General features: G+C 61.2%; 1 protein-coding gene across 1 annotated transcript in view; it reads right to left on the bottom strand.

The window, feature by feature from the left end:
* Positions 1 to 554: 554 nt before the first annotated feature.
* Positions 555 to 24,535, bottom strand: part of LOC111145961 (FAM20C, golgi associated secretory pathway kinase) — a 37,350-nt gene continuing 13,369 nt past the window's right edge. The window contains exons 4-10 of the mRNA XM_022501296.1: positions 14,523 to 14,615; positions 13,708 to 13,823; positions 7,570 to 7,750; positions 6,858 to 6,967; positions 6,630 to 6,711; positions 2,094 to 2,153; positions 555 to 1,526 (exon numbers count right to left, since the gene is read on the bottom strand). Of these exons, the coding sequence (XP_022357004.1) occupies positions 1,277 to 1,526; positions 2,094 to 2,153; positions 6,630 to 6,711; positions 6,858 to 6,967; positions 7,570 to 7,750; positions 13,708 to 13,823; positions 14,523 to 14,615 (892 nt within the window). The 3' untranslated portion in view covers positions 555 to 1,276. The remainder of the gene's footprint in view (positions 1,527 to 2,093; positions 2,154 to 6,629; positions 6,712 to 6,857; positions 6,968 to 7,569; positions 7,751 to 13,707; positions 13,824 to 14,522; positions 14,616 to 24,535) is intronic.

Raw genomic sequence — 24,535 nt, forward strand, 5'->3', positions numbered from 1 at the left:
ACCAGGAATAATTTGTGGTGGCAGCTTTGTATGGGGCCGGGTGCACAGAAACCAGTGGTCCTGGGGCACCAGAGGGGCTGGGAGCCCCAGAGGTGGCCAGGGCTCTGACACTCCCTGGGACTCTCTGGGGTTTATGTCAGTGCTCAGCGGTGTCCTCCCCTTGGAACCCCTGGGGCTAGCCTGTCACAGTGCCCTGTGCCCACACTGAGCCCCTGCAGGCAACAATCTCAGGGAGCCCCCAGGCAGGGCTCCAGAGAGGATTCAGGCCCTGCAGCCTACAGGGCCGGACTTCTCCTGGCTCCACTGGGCACACCTGGGCTGTGTAGACATGCTGCTGCTGCTGGAACTGGCCCATGTCTTCAGGGACCCCCCTGCCCAGCTTGGTCAGCCACACCAGGAGTGGGACAGGGAGCTTCCCCAACCTCCTGCCTCCCAGCCACAGCCCCTTGGACCTTGGAAGCTGAGCCTGGCTCTGCCCTCTTCCAGGCCTGACCTGTGTGGAGGGAGGCTGGGTGGTCGCTGAGCTCAGGACGTGAGGGGCCCAGACCCCAGCATACATTTGCTCTATTTTTATTGCACTTTTACCACATTGCAAACTATTCCACAAAAATGTTGCAAAATTCAGCCTGTTGCCGAGGCCCTTGAAGGAGCCCGTGTGATGTCTTTGCACCAATGATCAAAGCGAAGTCAGGAGGCGAGCAGCACCGTGGGCCTCCGAGGGAGGTCCCAGGCACTGCCGGGTGGCTCTGAGAAACGGAAGACGTGGTCACTGACGTCACTCTGAAACTGGGAGTCTGCCCGCCGACCGGCCTATGGAGCCATCGGGAGCCCCGCCATGCACTGGGCCGAGACCGTGAGCCGTCTGCCCGCGGGCCTCCCAGGAGGGAGGACAGGTGGGAGTCTGTTTCAAGTTAGGTCCAGAGTGGGAGCACACCTGGTAGGACAGGCCGGCCCCCATGTGTGCATTTGGTGGGTGGTCTGGGGTCTGCAAGGTGTCGCTCTATTTATATACATAGACACCAAGTATAAATACAAAACAGTCAGTAAAGGCTTCCTTCCCATACAGAAGGGTGGGTGGCCCCCGCCGCCAGGCCGCCTTGTCCATGAGCAGAGAGCGCCCCCTCCCCAGCCTTCTCTGGTCTCAAAGCGGACACGGTGAGTCCCGTCGGGCCTGCGGTGCCTGACCCCAGGAGCGGTCCATCTGTTCCCGCAGTCACTGAATCACAGCGTGGACACGCGTGTCCCTCCTCCACGGCAGGCCGGCGGCTCTCGGTCACTACCTGCCAGGGGGCACTCTGTGCTCGGCATCCAGGTCGTCCTCCAGCACGCTGTGCGGCCCGTCCTTCTCCACGCAGTCCCCAATGGCCCGCAGGACAATGCGCAGCCGCCGGTCCAGCGCCTCCAGGTGCGGCCGGTACAGGACGGGGGCCACGCGGTCCTTGCGCAGGGACTCCGCCATCAGCAGGCTCAGCCGGTACTCCTCCTTGGCCAGGAGCTGTAGCCGAAGGTAGGTGGACTTCCTGACCCTGCCAGGGAGAGACAGGTCAGGCTCCAGCCTCTGGGGCCTGGGCACAGGGGACACCGGCGCCAAGCCAGGGGCAGTCCCAGGCGGGTCCCTGCCTGATCCAGCCACTGCCTCCCGGAGGCGCTGCGGTAGGGTCCTGCCTGGCAGAGCAGGTGGCCACGGGAGGCCTGGCAGTGCCCGCAGGGACCTGACACTCCAGGCAGACGCAGGGCGGGGAGGATGACCCATGCATCCGGGAGACTGAGCCCACCTCAGCCCCACACACCTTCCCTGGGCAGCGAGCTTCTGGTTCTGCCCCATGTCCCGGTTCCCCACCCATAAGGGAGAGGTGGTGGGGGGGGAGCCCCACAGAGGGTGGCAGCGAGGGGCACGGAGCGCTGGGGGGGGGCAGGACGCCATTCTGAGACCCAGTGTCTTCATCTGTGACGGGGACCATCACGGCTGGCCTGAGATGTGCACCGGGAAGGTGCTGGGCCGCACGCTGCTGGGCCATGGGAGTGGGGCTGGGGGCCTCTGTCCAATCTGTGGCTGGGGGCTCCCCGGGGGGGCGCAGAGTGGGGCGCCATACCTGCAGCACTGCTGTAAAGGCACCAGAATGGACAGCTCATCATGGGAATACTTCCCAAACCTGTCGAGGAAGCACAGAATTGTTGGGGACACGACACGCAGGATACCTGTGTGCAGAGCCTGCAACAGGGCAGTGGGTAGTGCCCTGTGTGCCCTACTGGAGAACCACAGCCATGGAGATGGGGCATTGTGTCCCCAAGACACTGCTGTCCCCCAAGTCCCGGCTTTGTGTCCACAGTGCCCCAGCTAACTGTCCCCATTACCCAGGACTGTGCCCCAGAATCCCCAGCTGTCCCCAGCCCCCTGGCTGAGTGTCCCCAGCACCCCCAGTGGACTGTCCTCAGCACTGTGTCCCCAGCACCCCCAGGTGAGTGTCCCAGCACAACGGCTGAGTGACCCCAGCACTCCCAGTTGAGTGTACCCAGCATCCCAGCACTGTGTCCCCAGCGCCCCTGGCTGTCTCCAACATCCCAGCACTGTGTCCCCAGCAACCTCAGCTGTGTCCCCCACACCCCCAGTTGATTGTCCCCATCACCCCAGCACTATGCACCCAGCACCCCCTGCTGACTATCCCTAGCATCCCTGCTGAGTGTCCCCAACACCGTTGCCTATCACCAGCACCCCAGCACTGTGTCCCTAGCACCCCCAGCTGACTTTCCCCATCACCCTGGCTGAGTGTCCCAGCACCCTCGGTTGACTGTCCCCCACCCCGGCACTGTAACTAGCACCCCTGGCTGAGTGTCCCCAGAACCCGCTGGCTGTCACCAGCACTGTGTTCCCAGCTCCCACAGCTGACTGTCCCAAACACCCCCCGCACTGTATCCCCAGCACCCCAGCTAAGTGTCCCAATACCCCTGGCACTGTGCCCCAGCACCCCCGACACTGTGCCCCAGCACTCCTGGCTGAGTGCCCCCACCACCCCTGGCTTAGTGCTCCCAATATCCCAGCACTGTGTCCCCAGCGCCCCCAGCTGGCAGACCCTAGCACCCCTGGCTGACTCTCCCCAGTGGCCCCGACTGTCTCCACCACTCTGGCACTGTGTCCCACACTCCCGGCTGACTGTCCCTACTATCCCTGGCTGAGTGTCCCCAGCATCCCTGGCTGACTTTCCCCAGTGACCCTGGCTGTGTGTCCCCAGGATCCCAGCACTGCGTCCCCAGCGCCCCCGGCTGTCTCTACCACCCCGCCCATGTCCCCAGCACCCACAGCTGAGTGTCCTGCACCTCCGGCTGACTGCATCACCCCAGCACCGTGTCCTCAGTGCCCCTGCCCGACTGTCCCCAGAGCCCTGGGCTGAGTGGCCCCAGCACCCCCAGCTGACTATCCCTAGCAGCCCTGGCTAAGTGTCCCCAGTACCCCAGAACTATATGCCCAGCACCCTTGGCTGACTGTCCCCAGCACTTTGACCCCAGTGTCCCCAGCTGACTGTCCCCAGAACCCAGCACTAGACCCCCAGCACCCCCAGCTGAGTGTCCCCAGCATCCCTGGCGGACTCCCCAGCGCCCCCAGCTGAGTATTCCCAGGATCCCAGCACTGTATCCCCAGCGCCCCCGGCTATCTCCACCACCCTGGCACTGTGTCCCATGTCCCCTGCACCCCCGGCTGTCGGCTGTCTGCATCACCCCAGCACCGTGTCCTCAGTGCCCCTGGCTGAGTGGCCCCAGCAGCCCCAGCTGACTGTTCCTAGCACCCCTGGCTGAGTGTCCCCAGTACCCCAGAACTATGCCCAGCATCCTGGGCTGACTGTCCCCAGCCCACCAGCACTTTGACCCCAGTGCCTCCAGCTGACTGTCCCCAGCACCAAGTACTAGGTCCCCAGTGCCCTCAGCTGGCCGTCACCAACACTGTGTTCCCAGCACCCACAGCTGACTCTCCCCAGCAGCCCTGGCACCATGCCCCAGCATCCCCTGCTAAGTGTCCCCAGCAGCCCTGGCTGAGTGTCCCCCACACCCCCAGCTGACTCCCCAGCACTGTGTCCCCAGTGCCCCTGGCTGACTGTCCCAAGTACCCCCTTGTGGAGTGTCCCTAGCACTGTGTCCCCAGCACCCCTGGCTGACTCCAGCACCCCAGCACTGTGTCCCAGCACTCCTGAGTGTCCCCAGCATCCTGGCACTGTGCCCCATATCCCCTGGCTGAGTGTCCCCAGCACCCAGCCCTGTGCCCATCACCCTCAGCTCACTGTCCCTAGCACCCCAGCACTGTGTCTCCAGCACTGCCAGCTGTCACTAACACCCCCGGCTGAGTGTCCCCAGCATCCTAGCACTGTGTCCCCGGTGCCATGGCTAAGTGTTCCAGCACCCCCGGCACTGTAACCTAGCACCCCGGCTAAGTGTCCCCAGCATACTCACCTGTCACCAGCACTGTGTTCCCAGCACCCCTGGCTGAGTGTCCCCGCACCCCCCAGTGGAGTGGCCCTAGCACTATGACCCCAGCATCCCAGCTGGGTGTCCCTAGGACACCTGACTGTCCCCAGCACCCCCGGGTTAGGGTCCCAACACACCCAGCACTGTGTCCCTAGTGCCCCCAGCTGAGTGACCCCAACACCCTGGCACTGTAACCTAGCACCCCTGGCTGAGTGTCCCTCGCATCCCAGCACTGTGTCCCCATTGCCCCAGGCTGACTATCCTCAGCACTGTGGCTAAGTGTCCCGACACCCCCGGTACTGTGCCCAGCACCCTGGCACTGTAACCTAGCACCTCTGGCTGAGTGTCCCCAGCACCCTCACTGTCACCAGTACTGTGTTCCCAGAACCCACAGATGACTGTCCCCATCACACTGGCACTGTCTCTCCTGCACCCCTGGCTGAGTGTCCCCAACACCTTAGCACTATGTCCTCAGTGCCCCTGGCTGACTATCCCCAGCACCCAGCCCTGTGTCTCCAGCACCCCAGCTGAGTTCCCAGCATCCCAGCACTGTGTCCCCAGTGCCACTGGCTGACTGTCCTCAGCACCCAGCACTGTGTCCTGGGGTCCCCGGCTGACTGTCCCCAGTACTCCTGGCACTTGCCCCAGTATTCCTGGCACTTGCCCCAGCACCCATGGCTTATTGTCCCCAGCACCCTGGCACTGTGTCCCTAGCACCCCCAGCTGACTCTCCCTAGCACACCTGGCTGAGTGTCCCCAACATCCCAACACTGTCCCCAGCACCCCTGGGTGAGTGCCCCCAGTATGCCCAGTGGAGTGTCCCCAGCACTGTGTCCCCAGTGCCTCTGGCACTGTGCCCCAGCACTTTGGATTGACTGTCCCCAGACCCCCAGATGACTGTCCCTAGCACCCCTACTGAGTGTCCCTAGTACCCAAGAACTATATCCCCAGTGCCCCCTGCTGACTATCACCAGCAATGTGTTCCCAGCTCCCACAACTGACTGTCCCTAGCACTGTGTCCCCCTCTGGTTGACTGTCCCCATCACCCCAGCACTATGTCCCCAGCACCCCAGCACTGTGCCCCAGGATCCCTGGCTGAGTGTCCCCAGCACCCCAGCACTATCCCCAATGCCCCTGGCTGATTGTCCCAAGCACCTCTGGCTTAGTGTCCCCAACATCCCAGCCCTGTGTCCACAGTGCCCCTGGCTGACATCACCCCAGCACTGTGTTCCAGCATCCCCAGCTGAGTGTCCCAACACCCCAGAACTGTGCCCTAGTACCCCTGGCTGAATGTCCCAACACCCTAGAACTGTGCCCCAGTACCCCCGGCTGACTATCCCCATCACCCCGGCACTGTGCCCCAGCATCCCCGGCTGAGTGTCCCCAGCACCCCAGCACTGTGTTTCCAGCACTCCCAGCTGGCTCTCCCTAGCACACCAACACTAGGTTCCCAGCACCCCCGGCTGAGTGTCGCCAGCACTCCGGCACTGTGTCCCTAGCACCTGGGCTGTGTGGTCTTGTCTTTGCTGTGCCCAGCACCAGACGCAGGCCCTGGGATGAGGCATGTCCCTGAAAGTACCCTAGTGTTCTGGCCACTGTACTGGGGTCTGAGGCACGCTAAGTGGAGAAGGCGCCCCCAGGGTCCAGCCACGGTACTGTCCTTGGCAGTTGGGTGTCCGCAGCCCCCACACCCAACTGTCCAGGTGCCCGGTGCCAACTTGTCCTAGCACCAGCACTAGTAACCATTTGGGAAAGGCAGGTCCCTTTACGCACATCCACCCAGCAGACGGCTCTCCTCAGTGGCCCAGGACAGCCCAGGGCCCAGCCTGTAGTGGCCACAGGCCCTCTTTGTGGGGTAGGGAGGGCCACACGTCCCAGCTAGCCAATCCCATGTGACTATGTGAGGGGCTAAGTGCACCTCACGGCCTTTCTGGGCAAGCAGCTGCTCTGGGCCTCAGTTTCTCCTGGGCAACACGAGAACATCACAGGACCCAGCACACAGGGGTGACCCTGGGGACCAGGAGGAATAACACTACCGATGCTTCCTGCCGATAGGAGCTGGAGGCCCAGGGTCAGCACCCTGCATCACACACACAGCATCTGTGGGGGACGGCCACCATCCCCCACTCAGAGCCTGGTCCTCCTGGGTCTGGAGGAGTAAGAACACGGCTCACCCTCTTCCATTGTCCAAGTGGATAATAAACGTCTCGTTCCCAAACTTCTCAAAAGTCTCATAGTGATGGCGGTCCATGTTTCCTGTGGAGAGAAGCAAGCTGAAAACTCAGGGGCTGACTCCCCACCTCAGCCTGGAGCCCAAGGGACAGAGCAAAGCAGGGGCTTGGCCACTGCTGGGTCACATGGAGGGTGGGCACTCCCGGTGCAAGCCTGGGCTGCCGACTTACCCATGAGGAAGTCAAAAATGGTCATGTCCATGATGTCCAGGACACGGTGGCTGCTGTCATAGGGTGGCGTCTGCTTCACCTCCTCACAGTAGTCGGGATCCACTTCCCACCTGCAGGGGACCCCATGTGAGAAGGTCAGTTTCCTCCTCTGGAAAGGAGGCCCCGACCAGCTCAGCACAGCGGGATTATTGCAGTGAGGACTTGGGGTGGAGAGAGGTGTCACCACAGAGCAGGGCTGCCAGCTGAGGCCGCATTAACAGGAGCAGGGGGTTGGGAGGTGATCAAGCCATGTCTGAAGGCTGCCATTCACCCCAGATACCAGGGTTCTGGAGGGTTAGAACCTGGACACCACACCCCAGAGACCCCTTCACAGCCATCTCTTCAGGGACAAGAAGGGCATGGAGCAAATGCAGAGTTCCAGTCCTGAGAGGCTGTGTTTCCAGCCTGCACTGGGCCGGCCAGCACCACATGGGGGACGCGTCTTGTTCCCAGAATTAGGCCGCCCTTCCTGCCATCTATGCATGAGGGGCGGTGTCGCCCACACTGGGGACAGGCAGAGCTGTGTGTGCCCCCCTTTCCTGACACTCCCTCCAGCCTGAGGCCGGCAGCAGGCTCGAGGCCCGTCTGAGCACAGTGGGCAGAAGCCTCTCAGACCCCCGCGATGCCAGCAGAAGGATGGGGCCCCGCACAGCAGGGCCTGCCCGACACTCACTCTGCCTTCTTCCGCTTGTGGTACGAGCGCCTCCAGGGGTTCCGCCACGTCTTCCTCTTGGCTAGGGACAGGTCAGGCAGGAAGGCCGCCAGTGAGCCCTCAATCTGGTCCGGCTTCCCACACAGGGCATGCTCTGTGGAGCAGTAGTAGGAGCACTCCCCGTAGAAGCAGATGTTGTTGGCTGGGGACACACAGGCACACAGGTGAGGGGGGCAATGCCCTATTGCCAGCCCCGTCCACAGTCTGTCCCATGAGGCATGTCCACGCTGTCTGTCCTACAACCCCCTGTCCACACCATCTGCCCCACGGGCCCCCGTCCACAGCGTCCATCCAACAGGCCAGGCCCCTGTCCACACCATCCATCTGACAGGCTGGGCCCCAGTCCACACTGTCTGTCCCACAGGTCCCCGTCCACACAGTCCATCCTGGGTTGAACCCCCATCCACACTGTCCATCCTGGGCTAGACCGCCGTCCACACCATCTGTCCCACAGGCCCGTTTGCCCCACGGGCCACGTCCATGCCATCTGTCCCATGGGCCCCCGTCCACACCATCTGTCCCACAGGCATCCGTCCCACAGGCCCTTGTCCACACTGTCCATCCTACGGGCCATGTCCACACCGTCCGTCCCACGGGCCCCCCACACCATCCATCCTGGGCTGGGCCCCTGTCCACACCGTTGGTCCTATAGGTCCCTGTCCGCACCATCAATCCTGGGCCATACACCTGTCCACACTGTCCATCCCATGGTCCCCCTCCATACCATTTGTCCCACAGGCCCCTGTCTACACAGTCCATTCAGGGCTGAACTCCCATCCGTACCATCCATCCTAGGCTAGACCTCCCTCTATACCATCTGTCCCACAGGCTCCAGTCCACACCATCTGTCCCACGGGCCACATCCACATTGTCCGTCCCATGGGCCCCCATCCACACCGTCCGTCCCATGGGCCATGTCCACACCATCTGTCGCACAGCCATCCGTCCCACGGGCCCCCGTCCACACCATCCACCCCATGGGCCACGTCCAACTATCCGCCCCACAGGCCCCCCTCCACACCACCCATCTGGGCCAGACCCCCCTCCACACCATCGGTCCCACGGGCCCCCGTCCACACCATCCGCCCAATGGGCCCCTGTCCACACTGTCTGCCTGAAAGACTGGGCCTGTCCACTGTCTGCCTGACAGGCTGGGCCCCCATCCACACCGTTTGCCCCACAGGCCCCATTCACACCATCTGTGCAACGGGCCCCCGTCCACACCGTCCATGTGATGGGCCCCCATCCACACTGTCCATCTGATGGGCCCCGGTCTACACTGTCTGTCCAATGGGCCTCTATCCACACCATCCATGCTGGGTTGGGCCCCCATCCACACTGTCCGCCCAATGGGCTGGGCCCCCATCCACACCGTCGCCCAATGGGGTGGGCTCCTGTCTACACCATCTGTCCAACAGGCTGGGCCCCTATTCACACTATCCACCTGATGGGCCCCTGTCCACACCATCCATCTGATAGGCCAGGCCCTGTCCACGTCATCTGTCTGACAGGCCCCCGTCCACACTGTCCACCCGTCTGCACTGTCTGTCCGATAGGCCCCTGTCCACACCATCCACCCAATGGGCCAGGCCCAGTCCACACCGTCCACCTGACCAGCCAGGCTCACTGACTTTCTCCCACTGGATCTCACAAATCAGTGCTGCCCACGGTACAAATGCTAAGGCCCAGAGAGGGGGGCTGACCTGCCCGAGGCCACACAGCTTGGGGAGCTGGCACTAGGATCTCGGACTGACACCTACTGAAATTCTAGAGTCCGTGCTCAGTGGCTTAAAAGAAGCATTCTCCCCATGAAAAAAGTATAACGCTGCTGGCGGGAGAGAAAGCTTGCCAGTCTCAGCTCTGACAAGGGTCTAGCACGCAGCCCACACGAAGAACTACTACGACCCACTAAGATAAATAGCCCCGCTTGTAAATGGGCCAAGGAGTTCCGCAGATTTTCCCCCCAAGAAACTACAGAAAGAGCCAACACGGACATGACCCCATCTTGGTCATCAGGGGAGTGCCGTGGGGACCACAGTGAGACCCGTTTCCTACGCCCCCAGCCAGTTTCAGTAGGGAGAACAGACACTAAGGGGTATCGCTGAGGGCGTGGGGACACGGGAGCTGCTTCAGTGCCACTGGGCTGGACACGGTGTGGCTGCTGTGGAAGCCAGGCTGGTAGCCTGTCTGAATGCTGTGTGGAAGGACCCACCACAGAGCAATGCTGCCCTCGAGGGAAGTGAGCACACGTGCATGCAGCGCCGGGCACCCAGGGCCCCGCGGCTCTGTTCCCACGGGCCAGGGAGTGCACAGAACCCACACGTCCCCCCGGGGGCTGTCCCACCATAGAACGGGGTGCACTGTTTACCCAGGAGGAAGCCTCCACCGGGGACAACCCATGCGAACGTGACACTTGGTGACAGAAGCCACATGCTGTCGCATTGTGTGTGTGAAATGTTCAGACAGGCAAAGGCACACAGAGACCCCGGGGGGGCAGGGGGGGGGGGGGGGGTGATGGCAAACAGGGGTGAACAGAACGTTCTGGAACAGGTGCTGACGTGGCACGTTGCGAATGCACTAGAAGCCGCAGAACCGCACCCTCCAAAATGATGAACTTCATAAAAAAATAAAGCAGAGGGGCGCCTGGGTGGCTCAGTGGGTTAAAGCCTTTGCCTTCGGCTCAGGTCCTGATCTCAGGGTCCTGGGATCAAGCCCCACATCGGGCTCTCTGCTCAGCAGGGAGCCTGCTTCCTCCTCTCTCTCTCTCTGCCTGCCTCTCTGCCTACTTGTGATCTCTGTCTGTCAAATAAATAAATAAAAATCTTTAAAGAAAAAAAAAAAGCAGAGCAAATGTTACTCAATTTAACCAGGCGGTATGGGCACGTTACTTTAAAAACAAGAATAAAATGCCTGGGTCGTTTAGTTGCCGCAAAAAGAGGGTGAACGTTATGGTACGGGACTCCAATCGCAGGGAACATGGGTCATTTATGAAGCGTGCATCTCCTGCTGCCTAGTTTGCTGATTTGTTGCCAGACGCCTGGCCAGGTGTCCCCTACTGGTCCAGGACGCCATGGCACTTGTGTGCACACAGTGGTGAGGTTCACGTCCTCGTGGTCAGTGACTGTGTGTTTGCAGTGGGTGGGGGAGCCCTCAAGCGCCTGAAATGTGTAGGGACACTGCGGTCAGAACGGCGGCCACCACACTCAGGCCCCTTCCCAGCGGTGCAAACGGCCAGCTTCCCAGATGAGGGGTCTCCTCTCTGGACCACGCAGGGTCTCTGTGGCTGGTGAGCAGCCATCTGGGGGACACGGGAAGACAGCTCAGGGGCTCCCACCGTGCTGACTGTGCACAGTGAGCCCCCGCCTGCTGCACCGGCCTCTCTGCCTCCCTGGGACCTCGAGATTCCAGAACCAGCGCAGCAGGACAACGTGGGATGGACCGTCTACCAGCTCGCCTGTGTTGACATGTTCGTCCACGTCCCACTGACACACCGTAAGCCTCAGGCCAGGTGGCGGCTCCTCCTTCAGGAGGGAAACCTTTATCTGATCCCCTGGGCTGGAGCCCTGGGCTCTGCCATCTAAGGGCAGAAGCTTCTGTGAGACGGTTAATGCTCCGAGAGAAAGGCGCGTCGTAAGGGCACAGCATCCTCACCGGAGAGCCAAGCCTTGTTCTAAAGGAATGGCCGGGGTGGGGCTCCAAGGGCTTCCCAGGGGTACGACCTTGGTGTGGGGCTTCCCCGCCTCGTGCCTCAGTGTCCCCACCTGACCGAGGGCCCCAGCAGCACATGCTCGTGGGCCGAGTGTTGAATATGGTGACCGGGTGGACACTGGTCTAGCAAGCGAGTCAGAGGCTGGCGCAGAGGGGCAGTCATTGGCTCAGCCCTGCACTTGGGCAGAAGTGGGCGAGCAGGAGGAAGGAAGGTGAGCCCTTTTCCGTCTCAGTGATGACAATCGAGGCGGTCAGCCGAGAAAACCTGCCTTCCCCATACCCCAAGACCAGCTCCTCCAACACCTGACCTCGGGGGAAGACAGGCCAAGGAAGGACCTAGCAAGCAGGTGACTCTGCACCAGAACCCTCCACCCGTGAGGCCTGAGGGTCAAGCTGTCTCCACCTCGCACACGCCCATCTAGCTCCCGGCCAGCGCCAAGCTCCCCTGCCGGCTGCTGGCACGTTCCCCTTTCCTGACTGACCCCAGACGGAACCACTTGGGCCCCTGGAGGTGGAGGGGATGTCCGCCGCCGATTAACGTATCCCAACATGCACCTGGCTCTCAAGCAAAGCTCTGTGGCAATGTGGCGATGGAGGGTTCTAGAAGGGTAGGCAAAGCACAAAGGCTACCAGTGAATCTGAACAGACTTCATTTTCTAGAACGGGGTCAAAGCTTGCTCCTGCCACTCCGCTGCTTTAGAGAAAACCATGCATCCCCGCGATTGCCATGTGGCACCTGGGAACATGACAGCTGCGGTGCACAGAATGGCACACTGCCGGAGTGGGACAGGCCCGTGCCGTCACCCGCTCAGACTGAGAACCAGCTCCGTGGTTTGTGTCTAAAAAGGAATCCACGATGGGACGCCTGGGTGGCTCAGTTGGTTAAGCAGCTGCCTTCGGCTCAGGTCATGATCCCAGCATCCTGGGATCGAGTCCCGCATCGGGCTCCTTGCTCAGCAGGGAGCCTGCTTCTCCCTCTGCCTCTGCCTGCCATTCTGTCTGCCTGCACTCGCTCTCTCTCCTTCTCTCTCTGACAAATAAATAAAAAAAATAAAAAAAAAATAAAAAGGAATCCACGAGCCTTCAGCCGCCCCTGTGAGACATTAGTGGTGGGGTTCTGGACGCTGCCGGGTACACGGCCCCTTCCCTGCGAGCCCCCAGCGAGGCTGCCACGTGCCCGGGCGAGCACCTCTGGACCCAGAGGCAGGTGCCCAAGGGGAGCTCCCTCTGCACCAGGAAAGCAAAATAGAGAAGCTTCTTGGTTTGTTTGTCTTTCTCACTCACACTCAGACTCCAGCTCCTCCCCTTCATTTGGACAAGTCACTGAGTCCCCTGTGTCCAGGGCCCATCAGCAGACGACGGGATAAGCCAATGCAGTGCGTCTGTCCACAACAACAGGACTCCAACAAGCACACGGGACACCATGCAACGACACGGGGGACTCTCGACATGGTGCCATCGGGTACTAGGAGACGTGTGCCGCCCCCACTTGTGCACAACTGTAGGAAAGGCTCAGTAACCCTCAGAGACAGGGAACAGACTGCATCGTTGGGGAGATGGGGCAGGACGGGACCGGGGAGGATGGACCAGTGCACGGCTTCTCTGCTCATCGAAACTCATGGAACTCTGCCCTTGGCTACTAGTGACGGCGTGTCAGCCATGCCTCCATAGAATCACGCACAAGTGGGGATGAGGAGACAGTGTGCTCCCGCACTCCTGCCTAGGAATCGAATGGGGAACCCTCTAGCAGGTACGTGGTAGAGCCTGGTATGCCGCTGGCGCTCACTAACGTGCATGTCCCTTTGCTGTGGTAGCACAGCCCAGAGCCTACCCATCGTAGGATGACACGGTGCCCAGGGCGCCCTGTGTGTGGGACCTCCGGGCGGGCCCCATCCGCGGGGTGTGGGGGCCAACCACACAGAATGGGGTCGTTTCTGGCTACAGAGACGCTCTCCAGCCCGAGTCACCACAGGCACGACGTGCTCTTGAGAGCTACAGGCCGGCCCTTTCTGCCGGCCCTACACCAGTCCCTCAGAGAGCCTCTGAACTAGTCCAAGACAGAGCCGGAGAGCGGCCGTCTCACGTGGAAGGACGCTGGTGACGGGTAACCTGGGGGTGAGTGTGGGGACATGGTCATGTTTTATCTTAACTTCTGAACACTGAGCAACATCCCCAGAAAGCGTGCACTAGAACCTGCAAAAATGGCTGACAAGGAGTGGCGACGCGGCCAGGGGTCCTGTGGCGTGGCCCAGCCCCCAGGGGGGCACCCCTCGCGGGGCCAGGATGCAGGCTGGATCACACAAGAATTCTTCCCAGTTTCTCTCCTCCATCTTGGAAAGGGAAGCAGGCTCATGGTGACGTGTGTGGGAAGCCTGGCGAGGGGCAGCTTACCTGGGGAGATGAAGAAAGTCCTCCATAGCTTCTTGTCCCTCGTCACATCCCGGATCTCCTTCGTCATGTTGACCATCCTGCCGGCCACGGGCGGGACCCGGCGGAAGTCCAGGATCCTGGCGGGAAAGGGATGGAGAGAGGGTCTCACCTCCGTGCCCCGGCCAGCTCCGGGCTGGTGTGGAATGAAAACCCCTTTCTCTGCGTTCCAAGGCAGGGTGCCCCACCCCCTGGACTTTGGGAACTGACCCTGGAACCAGGCCCATGACTGCCCCAGAGGGTGCACAGCTCTGGGCAGGCAGGAGGGCTGCTGAGAGGCTTAAGACACGGCCACCCTCCACCCCCTGCCCAGCTCCCCAGCAGTGAGAGGCAGTGTGGACCGCGAAAGGGCATTCACATGCGGCCTGGTAGGGCTGTCCTAGGAGATGGGTGATGGGGGGAGCGGGTGTGAGACTCGTGTCCCCTGGTTTCACACGGCCCCAGGGCTGACATCCCGAAACACCCTGCCTTAAAATTCCCAGCACTCGTACTCCTCCCCTCTCTCCCTGGTGGGCCATGCCTGCCCAGGTCACTGGCTGCTCTGGGTCCTCTCCCGCCCGGCACCGTCCTTGGTATGGGGCGCACAGCATGACTGTCTGGGTTAGGCCATCACAGGGCAGACCCCACCTCTGTGCTGCAGGGGAATGGTTACCAGCACGGCCTGCCTCAGTTTCTACTCTGCACGACGGGGTAATGAGAGGACCCTCCCGGCGGGGTGTTGGGGGGACGGCCCCCTGACGTACGGAGCTTGGACCCAGGGTGCAGGCGGGAGGGCTCACCTGTCCAGGTGGAAGGCAGCGATCTCCGCGTTGTGCCTCTCATAGTCCGAGAAATAAAAGAAGTCAGGGGGCGTCTCCTGCTCCCTCGTTTGCCTAGAGAAAACGGGACGAAACAAAAGGTTGATCACTGTCAAAACCCTCCCGCAGGCGGGTTCTGGTGGCTTGTGCCGCCAGCGAAAACAGGCTGTCATGCTTTCCAAGAGCGCTGTGAGCCTGCTGTCCAAGTCATCCTTGAAGACCAACTTGTATAAACACACAACTACATAAGTCAGCCTAAAAAAGCAATAAACGTTGAAACCTCATCACTTCCCGCTTACTTTACGACACCATGCTGAGTGCTCTTGGGGCCGCTGACACCTGTCGCCTCTGCAGGTGCCAACAGCATAGAGTGAGGGGACGCGTGTCCCCCACACCAGCTTGAAATCAGCCAGCGAGAAAGTGTCTGGACTCCGGGATGGGGATGGGCCAACTCTTCCGGCCAGGCTTTCCCTTAGCAAGGAGCAGGCTACTGAACACTGTGCAGCCCCCCACCCACCAGGTCCCCACCGCCACCCAGACGCGGGCTCTCCAGGAAGGCGGAGGCTGAAGGCAGACCCTGGCTCCGGAGCCCAGGGAGCCGGGGCAGCCACAGAATGAGGGGACTTTCCTGGGGCGTGAGCTGGGGGCCAGGTTCAGGCTGCACAGATGCTCCCTCAGCCCACTCTCAGCCATCTAGCAGTCCACCTGCCCAGACAGCACCCCCCTGCGAGGGTTCGAGGGAGGCTCTCTTGGGGCCACTTCTGAGCCCTACAGGAGGTGATCCATTTTCCAAAGTTCCATCAGGGCCCCCGCTGGTTAGGACCACAGTCAGCTCCCTCTGCCCCTTCCCCTTCCCCTGAGCTTGAGGGAGCACCATCTGCTGTCTTCTGCTCTCCCACACCCACTGCCTTTGCTCAACTGTTCCACCTTCCTGGAACCGTCTTCCCCTCGTGTCTCCCAGTGGATAAGTCAGCATTCCCAACTGTGTGTCCCACCTGCCCAGGGACTTGTAGCACAAAAGGAGTCCTCAGAGAGGTTGGAGTTTGGGTAACATGCATACTGGAGCACCCTCTGGGGCCTCAACAGTGCCCAGTAGCACCGTAAAGGTCTTGACAAGGCCTGCAGCTATATACTGACTACAGTAACCCATTTTGTTCAAAACAAATTATCACACTGAACTTTCGAGAACTGCTGGTTGGCCCCATTTCTGGCTCCTGCTCAAAGGCAAACTCCTTCATACTACTTTTCCTGATGCCACAGCAAAGATGTCCAGGCTCCTCCTGGACCCTCCTGGACTGGCAAGCAGACAGGAAGGCTCTGTCTAGAGCAATGCTGTGCTCCAACCCACGATGGCCCACCACAAATCCAGAGCCCGGCCCCAGCCGCCGCCCCACACCCCTGTAGCACATTGGGGTTGGGGGGCGGTGACCACAGCCGGGTCTCCTCAGGTTGGCTCTGTGTGCAGCCCTGGCACGACCCACGACCTCCCCGCCTCCAGGTCTCCCCCTCAGGAGACAAACGAACTCTAGGACCCCCTTGAGTCTGACATCTATGCCCCACAGTGAGCTGCAGACAGCCCCTCCCCCAGGATTAACACGTGGCCCTCTGCCCTGGCCACTGGACAGGACTCTCTGGAAGGGGGAATATCATTCTGTAAATACAGGTACTTAGCAGACACCCGAGCAGCAGGGACCCATGGCGACAGCAAGTGCTGGACCTCAGCAATCCAGGGATGTACAAAATCGTGTCAGGGCAAACACGCCCCCAGCACAAAATCCAGGTGTGTTCTGTGCCCCTGCCTGCGCCTATGGGGGCAGTGTCCACAGGAGGCACCTTCCAGGCTGGGCCAGGGATGGAGCTCAGCCTCGACCTGGTAAGGATTTACCAAATGCCAGGGACCCTCCCCGCTCTGCAAACACAGGATGGGGACAACCAAGGGCCTCACAAGGGACGCAGCCCACAAGATGGGGGCTTGAATGATGCCCACTCAGGCCCTGCGGCTGGCCTTGCTGGGCAGCACAGACCTCCCCACCGTGTGGGCTCAGCTATCCTTGCGGACCTCCCCACCTTGCGGGTACTGTCCTGCGGGGCTGAGCCTGCTTCTTGATGTGGCCTCTGTCCCCGGCCCCTGCCCGGCGCTGTCCAAGCACGTTCCATGGGGACAAGCATGTTCTCCATCTCACCAGCCCACATGCGGCCACAAGGGACTCGAAAGGTGCCCAAGTGTGTGCTCCGTTCTGACTGAACGCGAAGAGGTTGGCCTGGCTCTGGCTGCTGTCTTGGGCAGGCGGCTTGAGCGGATGAGGCTTTTCTAGTGCCTCTGTCACTCTGTGTGTGTCTGTCCTCACCTGAGCAGGACACTGGGCCCAGATCCTTCTCTGCTGGCCCGTCTCTCTGGCTTGGTCTCTCCAGGGCCATGCGCATGCACTTGACCCTGGGGGTCCCCTGCCCTGATGTGGCTCTGCCTGCTCTGTAGATTGGACATTCCTTCCTCCACCTTCTCAGCCAGGTCTATCTGTGGCCACCGCCTCCAGGAAGGCACTCTGGAGTAGTTCTGTCCTTTCAGAGGCCTCTCCCTATCTATGCCTGGGTGGCCCCACAGGGCACCCGGTATCCACATCCCCGTTCCCCCAGCTGCCCCACAGAAGAGGCGTGTCCCCAGGCCCAGCTCTATACCTTAATGGGGGAGTGGGAACAGCTGCTTCTTGGGGTTCTGTGGGCGGAGGTCCACTGCCAGCTGTCAGTGTGGGGACACGCACACTAGTAACTGGGGTCCTCAGGCCCAGCCGGGCACACACCAGTAGGGCCCCCAGAGCCTTGTCTTCATAGGTGGGCCACTGAGACCCAGGGAGCGGTGGGCTCAGTGACGACGCTGAGAGTCACTGTGGGTGGGGCCTGCCGCAGGCCACATGCGCACACGTGCACAGACGTGCACACACAAGTGCGGGCCCCCTCACCGGCGCAGGCCGTCAGAAGGATCTCAGAGAGAACTAGGACCCCGTCCACTGCCTTTTCTCCGGCACAGCCAGCCTCCCACGAAGAAGCCTCTGGGGGCGGGAATCAATCTTTCCATTTCCTTGTCGGGGAAGAGACTCCAGGCTCAAGCCGGAGGAACGGGACTGGCCCATCCCACCGCCCCCTGCCCTACTCCTGGCCTAGAGGCAGGCAGGCCGTTGGGGGCAGCCCCACCGCACACTCTGTGGCCGGATCTCGGCTCCTGAATGCTCAGCCCCACGGCCTCCTGGCCAGATCAGCCTGCCGAAGGCCCCTGCAGGAGGGAAGCGGAGGGAGCGGCCCCCAGGTGGCAGGGGTGGGGGAAGCAGACAGCCTCAGGGTGCTGGCCAGGCTCACCCCAACACACGCCTCATCTCCCCATCTCCTTAGTGCCTACTCCCTACGCCGACTATTGCCACCAGACACCTCCTGGCCCCCTCCTCAGCTCTGCCCTCCTCTCTCCTCACCCCTGCCTCCTCCAGCATCAACAAACCTCTCCCAGACCCAGAACCCAGGACTTCTCCACCTCTGCACCTTTCCTGTGCGGGGCTCTGCACCTGGACTTGCTTCCCCCATGCTCCCCAAGATCGGCCTCAGCCCCAACGGGCTTTCCCTGGGCAGCCTGGCAGGGCTCCCCTGGCTGGGGCCTTCTGCGGAGGAACAGGGCACTGCTGCCTTAGATTATGGTCTGCAGGGCCTGGGGCAAGAGTGCTGGGCCGCGTGCCTGCTTCAGAGCAGGCGGACGATAAACAAAGGAACGGGTAGAGGAAGGACAGGGAATGCGCACAAATCGGTCTGCGGCCCCGAGCTCTCCCCACCCCCACGTCTTCAGTTTCTACCTTCATCACGATCACCACCACCAGCACCACGTGCAGTGGCGTTAGCCATGAGGCTAACAAGGGAGCACTTCTCTTTGCCAACTCTGGCTTTTGCTTCCTTCTCCCTCACGCCAGCCCACCCCTCCCTCCGATCAGGTCACACCTGGAAAGCAGGTGGCTCTGGGCTCTGCCGCTCCAGGAAGAGCCAAGCCCAGAGGCTCTGTGACTAGGTTCCAGAACAGTTTCTGGTTCCCTCATGTCTCCCACCTCAGGGCTTTCCAGCGACCTCTGCGCCCCAGCTGTTCACACCAGGAGCAGCTCTGTCCCCCGCCCCAAGGCCACACACAGGCCTTGGCTTGGCCCTCTTAGCTTCCCAATGCCCCTCCCCAGAACGACCCGGAAGGGTGGAGAAGTGGAGATGAAGTGCTCTTTGTCTGTGCGTTCAGTGCCCGTCTCCCCTCCTGGAGGCTCCGAGGTGCTCCCGGGGCCTCTGTGTTCTTTGGGCGCATCTCCAGATGTGTGACACGCCTGTGAGTGGCTTTAAGGCTCCTTCAGACTGTGAGCAACTTGGGAAGGGGCCCCGCTTAACCAGTGCTGGTAAGGATGGAGCAGGGAACTCAGGAGACACCTGAAGGGGAGGGTGGGCTCCAGCGTGGGCCTCCCCGCTTGCTTGTTGTGGACACTGTGCCTGTGGGCCGGAGCGAAGGGCTAGGTCAGCCCCATGCGGACCCGGCTCCCCAAGGCCACCGGGGGTGCTGAGGGACTGTGCTCAGCCCCGACCCTCAGCTTCCCCAGCCTGGGAGGGGGTTCCGTGCTCTGGGTGTGGCCAGCGGACCCCGCTCCTGTCCTCAGAGTGGTCAGGACTCCCACACACGGGGGAGCTTGAAGTAGGAACAATGGCCAGAAGAGGCCCGGGACGGGCAGGTGGGGCGCTCAGGGAGGACGAGGCTGGCTCCCTGCTGGTCTTCCTGCTGAGCGTCCGTGCCCAGATCAACAAGGGAGTGGAAACCTGCCAGCTCTGCACCCCTGGTGACAGAGGGAGGCGTGCGGGGTCCACTCAGCTGGTTGCCACCTGCATGGTCGGTTGCTGAGACACGGGCCATCAGCAGAACTCCTGCAGGGAGCCCCGACCAGCCAGAGAGGAGAACTTGGGGGGTCTGAGAGCTGGGGGCAGGGGGCACGGGGACTCTTCTCAGGCCCAGGCCATGGAGCAGGGGACAGCATGGGGGCATCTGTGCGGAGTGGAGTGGGGACCGGGAGGAGATGGGACATGGTGCCCTTGGTGGCGAGGTCCGCCCACTTCCTGCCACATCCCGGGCGCTGCTGGAGAGCTGAAGGGGCTGCGGCCAACTGGCCTTTTAGGGAAAACCCTTTGGAAAAGTACTGAGCTCGCTGCACGGGGCGGGAGACTGCACTCAGCTGAACCCAGTTACCCGGCAGCCTCTCCTTCCTCCAGGTGTCGTGGAGGAAGCCGCAGTGGTGCAGGGCAGATGAAAGGTGTGGCCTGCCTGGGGCACCGGGCTTCTTCCTGGAGTGTGGGGCATGGAAATGTGGAAAGAAGATGCTATCAGACACCCTGGGGTTGGCTGGGCACCCAGAGCGTGTGCCTGCCCTGGCAAGGGGTGGGGAGACCGGGCTGAGGACGAGCGTTTCCTAGAACACTGGGTACCTGGGAGCACAGAGCCAGCAAGTCGCCATCCTTTCCTGCGGACTGAGAGGGCTGGGGGGGTGCGGGCGGCAGCCTCTCCAACGGGCCCAGGGGCAGGAGGAGCCTCCCAGTCTGGTCACCCTCCTGGGGGTCACTGCCCCCACACACGGAGCAGTCAGAACCTGGGAGCCATCCCCCCACCCCGACAGGCTGAGGCAGCCTCAGGCTGAGGCAGGAGCTGCTGAGGTCAGAGTGAGCCCCTACCCCGCCCTGCCCCAGCCTTGGGCAGGCCTGAGCAGCGGGGAAATGGAAAAGCGTACACTCACTTTCCTCGGAAAACAGCGTCTGAGGAATCAGGCCCAAACCACAGCCAAGTGCACGGTTTCAGGGAAAAACCTTGGCAGCGGCGACGGAGGGTCAGGGCGGAAAGACGGGCAGAGCCTGGCGAATTCAGGAGGCCTGGATCCCGGGAAGTCTCGGTCCTGCTCTCTAGGAAGTTCCCAAAACCTCACACCTCCAGCCGGGAAGATGAGCACACTGGGCCCCACGGGCCACGAGAAAGCAGGCAGTGGAGGCAGCCCTCAGGGGTACTCAGAGCACCCTACGCCAGGCCTGCTAAACCTGGCAAGGGGCTGCTCAGGGCCAGTTTTGGGGACCTCCCACACTTCCACATTCCTTCTCTCCCCGTCTCCAGAGCTGACCACACCCAAACTCTGTCCCTTTGCTGGGAAGGAAGTACCATAAAGCTGATCATGCATTTTTATACTTAAGTGAGAATGACTGCTATGTTGGACTCTCCCAGGAAATCTCTGGTCTGAATTTCCTTAAAGGGCAGAAGGAACTTTGCAGATGGAATGACATCTGGGATCCAGAGATGGGGAGACGATGCTGTACTGTCTGGGGTGGAGGGTGGGTAATGTCATCTGGAGGGTCCTTATAAGAAGGAAGCAGAGGGAGGTCTAATGGCTGAAGAGGACACAGCAGTGGCTTCAAAGAGAGGCTCTGGGAGACACTGTTGCCTCCCCTCCTCCAGCTTCGAGAGGCTGCCTGCCTTCCTTTGCAATGAAACACACAGTCTCCCAGAGCCTCCAGAAGGAACACAGCTGGCAGATCCCATTAAGATCTGTGACCTCTAAGCCTGCAGGAGGACCGTTCATGTGGCTTCACGCCCCTGCATTTGCGGTAACCTGCCGCAGAAGCACAGGGAACGGATACGGAACCTTTGGCAGCCCCGAAGCAGCAGGAAGGACACGGGATTTAGCAACCTTGGAACGGTTATGAAATCCGGCCCGTTTCCTCAGATCTGGTCATGCCATCCCCGCGATATTTCTGAGACTTTGAGGAATTGACGCAGAACATTTGGGGAGAAGGTGCCTCTGTTTTCCCAGAAGCCAAAGAGAGGCAGAATCCAGTAAGTAGCAGGTGAGTCCCACCCCCCCACCCCCAGGCTCCCATCCCCCTCCCCATTTTAATGACAAGGAAGTCTGAGGTCAGCAAAGGGGAAAAGGCAGGTGCAGAATCACACAGGTAGAAATGGCCGGTGCTGGGTTCTTTCTTCAGGGATCCCCCAAGGTCAGACACGGCTCCAGGTCCGGGTACTGGGATGGCCCCAGGGGCCCGGAGCCAGTCGGGTACCCCACTCCCTTGGGGACTTGGGGAGGCTGTGTGCAGGCTTGGAGGTCTGGCTGCAGGAACAGTCCCCCGGGCCCCAGAAAGGTCCTGGCTCCCAACAGCTGTGACTTCCACGCTCAAGTTCGTCCTCAACACTGCAGAACCCCTCCCTTCCTCCTTTACAAGCAGGCTCCCCACCCCCGCCCCGTTCCCCCGTCACTATTAACATCTCAGTGTTCTTTAAGTTGTGGGAAAACAGAAAGCTTGGGCTTGGTTAAAAATAGAGGAAATTCGCAGCTTTTTACCCAAGCCTGCGGGGGAGGCAAAGCCAACCGTCTCCAGCTCCTACTATGAGCTAAGCTGTGTGTGCGGAGTCACTCCCTCCACCTTCATGACAGCCTGCGAAGTGTCCCCATCCCCCCCAGATCCCAGCCCGTCAGAGAGGTCTCAGCCTTCAAGCGGGAGGCCTGGTTCAGGCTGTGCACTCGGGTCCACGGGCCTGAATCAGCCCCATGGCGCCCCAGAAAGGCTCTGACGTGGGAGGCTGCGTGGGGTGTGGGCTGGGCCCCATTCTCTCCACTGACGCCTGAGAACAGCTGGTGGAGAGGGGTCGGCCTGCCCTGCGTGGCCCTCTCCAGGCTGGCCGGAAGCAGGTGCGTCCACAGCCCCCCTCGGAGCAGCGTGGCAGGGGAGGCAGCTCAGGGGAGATGCCTCGGGGAGCAGCGACGACCCGTGGTCCTTCTCCCTCGCTGCTGCCGCCGCCGCCACCACCACACCTCTGGGCCTACGGAGAGGGAAGTAGGCATGCAGTCCCGGGAGGGGTGGGGGGCGCTGAACGCTGGCCCGGTCAGTGGGTGCCACACGGCAAGCACGGGGACTGAGACCAGGCAAACGTAGAGCTAGAACAGAAGCGACAGCCAACTGCCAGGTCGGACTCTGGGGGAGGGGCCCCTGGGGGACTGCTCGGGGCACAGACAGCTGTCACACAGCTGTTTCAGGCATCTTAGGCAGAGCTAGGGGTCCCCTGAGATCCCTGCAGATGGGAAATTGAGGCCCTGACAGAGGAGGGCCACACCTAAACTTTGTGTGTATCAGGAAACAGCACTGCCTGCCAAACCCTGCAGGACAGAAGCAGAGAGAAGGGAATGCCTGGGAGGAGCTCCCAGGAAGCCCATCAATGGTGTCCGGGCAAGCAACCTCAGTGGGAAACACGTGTGTCCGTGCTGGCACACATGGCAGGCCGCCATGGCTCCTGTGTACCGGGCCCCCTGCTCACCAGGGCTCCCCACCAACACCCTCCCCAGATGAGGACCTAGTGTGGCTGCTTGGGTGACCGCCAACCCCCAGGACCTCCTGCCTAAGGGGATCCCATCCAGGGCACATCCACAAGCACAACCCACCAGTGTCTCCTCCCTGATCACCAGGAACAACGCGGCTCACGTCACTCCTGCTCGCCCTGAGGGCACCCCATGGCACCCCAACACACCTAGGATCACGATTTCCCCCCCACCTGCTGCCACCCAAGTCCCACTTCTCACCATCTGTCCACTGTGATGAGAGTCGGCAGAACTTGAAGGAGCCTGTGTTGGTGCCCCAGGCCCTTTGCATGTAACTGTTATCCCTGGAATGCTCTGACCATTGACTATCTACTCTAAAGGACAGACTTGGCCCCACTCACAGGCTGAGGCAGGAGCTGGCCAGCTGCGGGTGTTGGGACAAATCAGCCCGTCACCCGACTGTGTACAGAGCTTTATCGGAGCAGTCCCATCACCACCTCCCTGCTCCCCTCTTACAAGGACACACAAGGTTGCATTCAGGGTCTGATATCCTGGGGGCCCCGGTTCCCATTTCCAGGGATAACCTCGGGGAGGCAAAGCACCAGACAAGGTGAACGCTTTCCCTTTTCCTCCTGAACACAGCAGATCCCTGACTCACCAAATGAAGGCACAGAAGCAAAAATTAGCCTTTCCATCCTGGGTAATTTTCCCATCACTCACACAGCAGAAAACAACCACCTTGCCATCAAGGAGATATATTAAGCTGTTTAATATCAGGTTTTCTGCTGGCAGATGTTCTAGAAGGGGAGAGAGAGAGGCCTGTCCCTGGCAGCTAGTTTAGCATGACCTTTCAGCCAGCCGTAAGGCCCACTGAGTATTTCCTGCTAATTCTGGCCCCGTGTGGGTGTGGGGGGTCTGTCTGTTTAGTAAAACACGCTCATCATATTCAGATCCTCTGGCACATGTTCATCCAACCAGACTCTCTGGATCTGACCGATGTTGTTGGAGCTGCAGCAGCCTCTGTGGGGCTCTGTGGCAGCAAAGGGGGCATGGCCACTCCCCCAATCAGTGCTCACCACACCCGTGGCAATGCACGCCAGAGAAACTTTGAGAGTGAGGGCCACAGAAAGGCCTAGAAGAGTGGGAAGACCCTGGTAGAGTCGTCACGGGGCTGGGGGACCCTGTGTAACACACGCTGAGCAGAAGACACACTCACATGCCCTCAGCCCTGGAAAGCACACCTGTTCCACAAGAATCTGGAGGTGTGAAGCTTACAACAAGAACCTGGGCCAGTCGTGAAGACACGGGGTGCACCGGCCTCTGCAGCCTGTTGGAAACTGCTGCCACCGCCCGTGAACACTGTTCCTGCTGCTGGTACTGGTAGCCCACGGCAGGTCATCCCACGGTGGGATGTGAGCATCGAGCAACCCGGAAGCAGCCCTTCTGCCTCAGCCCCCCTGTGAGAGGCCGCAGCCTCCCAACGGTCTCCCCTCAACAGTGGGGCCAAAACCACGAAGAAGCCCAAGGAAGCTGGAAAGTTCCACAAAGAGCCCATGCCCGTCCCAGGCCTCGTTTCCTTCCAGAATGTTCCACGAGGAACCCACACCCAGCCCTAGGTTGCATACCCTCCAGTTGTGTGGACCCCGC

Source organism: Enhydra lutris, unplaced genomic scaffold (assembly GCF_002288905.1).
Source record: "Enhydra lutris kenyoni isolate GAN:26980312 unplaced genomic scaffold, ASM228890v2 scaffoldscaffold13, whole genome shotgun sequence".
NCBI lineage: Eukaryota > Metazoa > Chordata > Mammalia > Carnivora > Mustelidae > Enhydra > Enhydra lutris.